This window comes from Rhipicephalus microplus, chromosome 7 (genome assembly GCF_043290135.1).
Source record: "Rhipicephalus microplus isolate Deutch F79 chromosome 7, USDA_Rmic, whole genome shotgun sequence".
Classification (NCBI taxonomy): Eukaryota; Metazoa; Arthropoda; class Arachnida; order Ixodida; family Ixodidae; genus Rhipicephalus; species Rhipicephalus microplus.
Window position 1 is genome coordinate 35,364,553 of NC_134706.1, and position 7,051 is coordinate 35,371,603.

General features: G+C 50.5%; 1 protein-coding gene across 1 annotated transcript; it reads right to left on the minus strand.

The window, feature by feature from the left end:
- Positions 1-2,663: 2,663 nt before the first annotated feature.
- Positions 2,664-6,467, minus strand: LOC142767739 (neprilysin-1-like). Its single transcript, XM_075869965.1, has 3 exons — positions 6,041-6,467; positions 3,376-3,518; positions 2,664-2,886 (listed from the first exon to the last, which is right to left on the minus strand). The coding sequence occupies exons 1-3, from the start codon at positions 6,158-6,160 to the stop codon at positions 2,664-2,666; spliced, it is 486 nt and encodes a 161-aa protein (XP_075726080.1). The 5' UTR covers positions 6,161-6,467.
- Between the last annotated feature and the right edge of the window lie 584 nt (positions 6,468-7,051).

A 7,051-nucleotide genomic window follows, 5' to 3' on the forward strand; every position in this document is an offset into this window, starting at 1 on the left:
TTCGCATTTGAGGAGGCATCAAGGCATATCTCCCTAAAAAGAACACAGATTGCATCACTCATGCACTTACAAACGTCAACGGTGTGACACGTATCATTCTTGTAGAAGTACTCTGGCTTTTGCGCTGTCTGTGTTTAAAGCTAGAGCAAAAAAAAAACCATTACTCTTATCTCGCATGGTCATTCCACAGCCGCTACATAACATCCGCCGCGTCCCGATGACTTTTAGCCACCGGGGCGCAAAGGAAGGCTCGTTTGTTCGGCTTTGGTAAAACAACAAGAGCCGCATGGATCAACCGCGAGGTTGAAAAATAGGAGAATGCTCCTGGCTCTCGGCCAGCTTGGACACCATGGTGTCCGAGCCAGAAGCGTTAAGTCTCCTGGCTCTTCGTATGGTGGCTGTGCACAGCCACCTTATTACAGCCGAAGTTCTTGCTCTTTCATCTCTGCCAGACATGCATGGCCCCTGCGCTTTTCTTTATCTAAGTCATGTCACGCTATCCGCTGCATAGATGTGTCGCAGCTGCATTAGATTGAGGCCTAGCCGCTGCGATAACGGCGTGGCGAGGAGCCAAGCCTTCTGTGCTTTCCGTCGTGGACACGCAAGCCAAAGTGATGAACTGGGCCTCGATTCAGACGACGCATACCGATGAGGCCAACGAAGTTTTCTATGAACTCCCGACGCAAACGCCGCCGTCAGGTTATTTAGGAGAGGCCGAGTAGCCTGGCAGATTGGTGAAATTCATGGAGGTGGCAAAAACAGTGACAGCTCCACCATGGCTAGAGTTTACTTGCGCTACTTTGCGAAATAAATAATTCGTCGGAAGTCAGCGCTGTGCAAGTGTCACACCATGGTGCCTTGTTTAGGATGGTGCACGAGCATATAGACTTTCACGTTCTTTCAAGTTGGTCAGTTATGGATCGCGTGGACTTTCAACGGATTGTTGTTTACCAAACAACGAGAGAGAAAGAGTTGTGCCTAAAGTTTTTTTATAGCGTGCTACAGCTCCGAGCATTTCATTCTCTTAGCGCAACCTTGGTTCTTATGAGCACCGTCTCAAACACGCACAGAATCACACAAACACGCACGCGCACATACACACACTCGTAAATGCGCGTGCACGATTTGGAATGGTACGATGGAGGTGTTGTACTACTGTTGAACTGTCCCAATTAAATAAATTGATAATCAGCTCCTAATTATAATTACAACGTCATGGTTTGAACGAGTGGGGACAAGGATACGATTACGATGCATGCCGCAGTATAGAGGGCTCTATTCTTTTGAACCACCTGATATCGAGCGTGCACTGACAGCACACACTCTATGGGTCTCTAGCATTCCATCTTCATCGAAATACGATCGAATTCGTGGTTGGGATGTAACCCATGACTTTAGGGTCACAAGCCGAGCATCGTAGCCAATGTAACATTGCACGGAGGCGGACGATTTGATTGTTGGGGTACACAGTACGCAGGACAACGTATCCATCATGTTATTATTCTCGCATTCATAGCAACAGTGTTTTCAACCCACGAAGTGTTGACATTCTGTTAAAGCAAGACTCACTGGCAAAACACACGGGTGCGCTCTACTGTTACATAGGGCACATACCTACAATCTAAGACCTGCGACCCTGGAGGAGTGCATCGCTGATGGACTTCCTCACCATACATCATGAAGACACTATTCGAACATTTGAAACTTCTAAAGCCTGCCTGATGACTAGGTCTTGCTTCTTTCTGAAGACGTGGTCTGGGGTTGGTTTATTTCACAGAGAAAGCTGCTGAAGGATCACAACAGCAACCGGTCTTGATACCTAAGTTGTTCCCATGGAACTTTTACGACCACATGGAAGTTGTACCGTAACCTTATTCGTGGCAGCCGAGTGTTATACCGTAGAGCTGCGTCAGTGTTTGAAAATCTTTCACAAAAATATCCTATACAGGTGTCATATCGGGAAAGAAATCACGCTAACACGTGTAATTAATCGTGGGAAAAGAGTAAAACAACAAGCAGGCCTCACACAATGCGAAATGCTCAATTAGTGGATCGTCCAATGCTCCCAGCTCATTACGAAGGGCACAGCCATAACTCCACAGCCCTAGTTACGACGGGCTCTATAGACTATTCTACCGAGGTGTTTTAGCGCTGCCATGCTTTGCTGTTCGCCTTTGTGTTTCGCGCCCTTAACAAATAATTGAACAGTGTTACGGTAGACGCATACACATGAAGGCAGCTTGGTCGGTGCATGCGGTGTTTTATGGCCTCATTTATTCACACCGCAATCGACTTCACAAAACATCGACTTCACAGCACAAGATGGCGGCACCCATGTCAAATAGCCTGTGGAAATGCTGCTTCTCCAGCTTTCGCTGCGGCCATGCGGCGCGTTTTATACCAAAGTCGTTCCATCTCACTATTTCTCGTTGGTAACGGCCTCCACGTACCTCAAACGAATAATCGCCGACTTTCTCGGCTTCGAACTCGAAGAAACACGGCCATCCCCACTTCATCGTGGTTAACAGCGCGAAACACCCGGACAGGAGCGATAGAAGGACACGGTACAGCGCTGTACCGTGTCCTTCTATCGCTCCTGTCCGGGTGTTTCGCGCTGTTAACCACGATGAATGCTCACCAACTAGCCCAGTTTTCCATCTTGCTCATCCCCACTTGTCGTTCAGCTCAAGCATGGTGCTCACCACGTCCACCGAGGCGGCGTCACGATTGGCCGGGTGTTGCGGCCAGTGCAGGTTGACCTCGCGCAGGTGGCCGCGGATGCGAGGCACGTAGTCCGTGTCTTGGGTCAAGACATCGTCGCAGGTCTTGAAGAGACGTGCCGCCTTCTGCGCTACAGTCTGGCTTTCGGCCGGGATCTCCTCGTTCCTGCCGAAAAAAGTATGTCACGGTAAACCACAAAAGTTCACGAACCACGCGAGCACGTGCCAAGCTATAGGGAGCCTTCATGTGCGCGCCGCCATGATTCTTGATGCAGCGACACCACGGGATAGACAGCCTAGTTGTAGAAGGACCAGTAGCGAGAGAGGAAGACGGGACGGCGGCCAACGTGGTCGTGTCGTTCTCTCGCCACTTTATTTCACGCCTGAAGCGGAGCCGCGTGACTCTCCACGTCCGACACACCATGTGCGCTAGCTTATTCTCATCCTCGCGCAGCTCGAGCTAGCATCAGCTGCGCGAGAGGCGTGGTCATTGAGAAATGATGATGGTGATGATGGCACTACAGGGCTCCCCCCCCCCCCCCTAGCAATTTGCGCGATTTGAAGCTGCGCCTCTCACGCAGCTGATGCTAGCTCGAGAGACGCGGCGCGGCGATTGAGAAATGATGATGGTGATGATGGCACTACAGACCCATACCTGGCGGTTTCGATGACGGTAGCGAGAAAGCGCTCGTTGATACGATTGCGCACCGACGTCCGGTTGCTCGCTGCCCCGCCGCACACGAAGCGGTAAAAGTCTTGACACGGACCCACCGACCAGTCCATGGATTCGCCAAGCAGCTGCACGCGAACAGAATGTCAGTCCATGCGTACGGGTGGAATGTTCTTGACACGACTGATCGATATCGCCGCAGTGCACGCGCGTTTCTTGTTTCAATTTCGCACACGCCCACAACAATGTGAGTAATGCTCGGTGCAGACCAAGTTCCAAATGCTTCGCGATTGTAGTAGACCAGTTTGTTGAGCACAGGACGCGAACAATACAGCCTATTCCAGCGCTTTCGCGAGCACCAGCATTAAGGCTGGAAAGGCTAATGCGCCATGTAAAAAAAAAGGCGCGTCTCAGCGATGATAAGTTTGATCGACGGCCGATGCTCTGATTGCCGATATTAGTGATAGATAGATATGCGGGGTTTAACGTCCCAAAACCACTATATGATTATGAGAGACGCCGTAGTGGAGGGCTCCGGAAATTTAGACCACCTGGGGTTCTTTAACGTGCACCCAAATCTGAGCACACGGGCCTACAACATTTCCGCCTCCATCGGAAATGCAGCCGCCGCAGCCGGGATTCGAACCCGCGCCCTGCGGGTCAGCAGCCGGGTACCTTAGCCACTAGACCACCGCGGCGGGGTGCCGATATCAGTGCATAGTGTGGATTGCTTGCTGTAGTTTACCCTTCCGTTTACGGGCCCCAAGTACAGCCAAGTAAAGCGTTTCGTCACTGCTGACTTCGTCAACGCCACGATTCCGTAACAATATGCAGGCCCACGTGGTCAACTATGCGAGAACTGAAGGGCACGTGATGAAAAACCCGAGGAGGTCACTGTGAAATACATTGGTTTTTAACAAGACAATTGTAAGCTCAAATAATTACCGAACAAAGGACACACGTCTGCCCAAACATCTTTGACAGCGCTCTACAATGCACACATCAGCGATCAATGCCAGCGGTTACAAATGGAAAGCGTTGCTATTTGGGTTGCGAAACATTGCACTAAACTCGGTCCCGATCAAACTATGAATGATTGTCAGGATTTGCGCCCCCAAAGCACGATATGATAAACAGAGATGACGTAGTGGAGAGCTCGTGAGATTGTGACCAGTTGGCGCTGTTTAACGTGCAGCTATACCTATCTACACTGCCCTTTAGCGCTTTGTTTCCATCGAAATGAGGCTCCCGCCGCCGGCATTTGATCCCGAAACCTCAAAGTCAACAGTAGAACGCCCCAACCGTTTGACCACAGTGACGGGTAAGAAAAAACATTGGGCGCAACACCGAAAACGAGGGTCACGTGAGCACGGGCATAGGCAGAATTTTTCTCAGGAAGGGGGAGGGGAGGGCACCTCTTTGACCGGAAGTGGGTGCCGGGCAGGCAGATGTGGTCCAGAGTCATATTGTGCCCTGTATGACGCGGCAAATGAAGTTTTCGGTCAGCAGGGGCCTATACAGATTTAACGGCTCAGTCGCCCGCCCTCCAAATCACTAACTGCGAGCTATGCGTATACACCACTGACTTACTGTCCGTGGACTTAAACAGAAACCTTCCTAAACAAAGCATGTACTTCGTTTAGACAAGCCATAAATGCCTTCCCTAGACATTGACGTGTCCGATGGCTCAATCGACGGAGGGGTGGGTTCACTGAAGCACATACTGTTGGATGACAGCGGCATTCCAAAATGCGCCTGGCTCCACTTTCACTCTGAAGCAGCAGGAAAAATCGCTCGCGTCAAGTCCAGGGTCATTCAGCAAGTTGCTGGTCGCGTTGAGCCTGTGAAGTCGGTTCCAATCGATATACGAACATTAGATGGACAAGCTCGACTCACTGCCCCGTATGAGCTGCGGTGACTGTTGCGCCATTAAAACATCACACGGCTTCGTCGTAGCAACAGTCGTCGCACCTCACCGGGAACGTTGCGGACTACCGTCATGAACTTCTTGCTGCACAACGTCCATGCGGCGTACCTACAGGATGCGCCGGTGACAGTCACTGGAGGCTTCAACGTTAGTGAACTTTGACGTGAAAATCAGTGGCTTGTCACGTTTCTTGGGGCCGAACTTGGACTTCGCCTCCTGTCAGACGTGATACACTCAACTATTCACAACGCGTGTTCATTACTGTCAACTCGAGAATAATCGACCACGTTCGCTACATTTCGTATGCTTCCTGAATGAGTGAGTGAAACAACTTTATTGACGACCCGCTATAAAGGGGGAAAGGTAGGGGAAATAAAGCAAGACTCGAGCGTCCTCGGACGTCCCGAAGCAGCAACCTACTCGCGTCAAACCCGTGGGGGCACTGCTTTAGGCCACTGGCGTTCCAGGATGCCAAGCACGGGCTGGACCACGTCTCTTCGGTTGCCTGGCTCTTGACTCATGATTTTGATGCTGATGGTACTTCCTAAATCTTCAAGACTTACTTCGTATGTGTTGCTATCGCACTCATTGCTTGGGTCTTGGGCCAAGACTGACTTCGTTTCTGTTTTTGCATGAGCCACCCCCTTCTGTAACACCTTTATGCACCCTGATGAAGTGAAACCGGCCGAAATACGCCCTCAAGTGGACCGACAGACTGCGTACCGTGGTGTATTCTATGCAGGTCTCGTCGCAGACGGGCTTCATGACCTCTCCGTGCCAGGCCAGGAAAAGCGAGAGTGCACAGACGCCGAGAATCAGAGCCGCAGCGAGCGCCACGCACATCGTACGACGCCAGGGGATGCCTTGCACCCAACCGCGCTGACCCTGGACCGTGGCAACCACGGCGCTTGTGCGTTGGCGTATCAGCTGGGGTGGCTGGGGTCTGAGCTGGTTGCCGGTGTGCGCGTGAGGGTTCGGTGGCTCGGTGGCGACAGCAGTGCCAGATGACCTGCCCGTGTGTGAGTGGAAATCCAGGGGTTGATGCAGCTTGACCCGCTGCGTCGGTGGAAGTGAATACGACGAAATGAAGGCATGGAATGAGAGGCTGTCGTACCCTACAAGTGTAGAAGCTTGGGCTATAGTTGGCCTGGATTTATGACGGCAAGTTTTACAGCACAAGAACATGAAAAAATGGGACAGAATAGAAAAGAGTGCCCTTTTCTGTACTCTGTCCCATTTTTTGCCTATGTTTAGGTGCTGTAAAATTTGTCATATACTCGTACACCTATAGTATTTTTAATCACCATGTCAATATGTCTATATTGCTGCTGTGTTGGAATGATTATTCTTAGCAGAGACCTAATCTTGCCTCCAAGAACATGAACGGCTGCCTATAGCAGCATCTTAGCTTGCCTGTTTTTGATAATTGAGTAAATTGAGCCATGGTTGAAGCTTAGAAATTGGTGACACTTTCTTAACGTGAACGGTAAGACGTACTCAGGTTAAACATCTAATGCTGCTCGTCTGCAATTTCTGCGTTAACCTGCCGTGTTTTTTAGGGTGCGTATTTGCAATGACAAAAGGCTGTTCATCCCTTCGATTAGTAGCTTTTGCTCATGAACTCCACTGTTCATAGCTTTGATTTCGAAGACAAAGTTTCTCCTTCCAACGTGCTAGTGTTAGCATGTCAGAGCCGCAAGAAGCCCGTTCTGTACCAATTATCTAGTACAAGAA

Excerpts from the sequence above, each read along its gene's own strand:
- LOC142767739 (XM_075869965.1), bottom strand. The coding sequence starts at position 6,160 with ATGTGCGTGGCGCTCGCTGCGGCTCTGATTCTCGGCGTCTGTGCACTC. Across the intron at positions 3,519-6,040 it reads CCTGCATAGAATACACCACG|CTGCTTGGCGAATCCATGGA; the intron begins GTACGCAGTCTG and ends GTTCGCGTGCAG. Across the intron at positions 2,887-3,375 it reads ACCGTCATCGAAACCGCCAG|GAACGAGGAGATCCCGGCCG; the intron begins GTATGGGTCTGT and ends TTTTTTCGGCAG.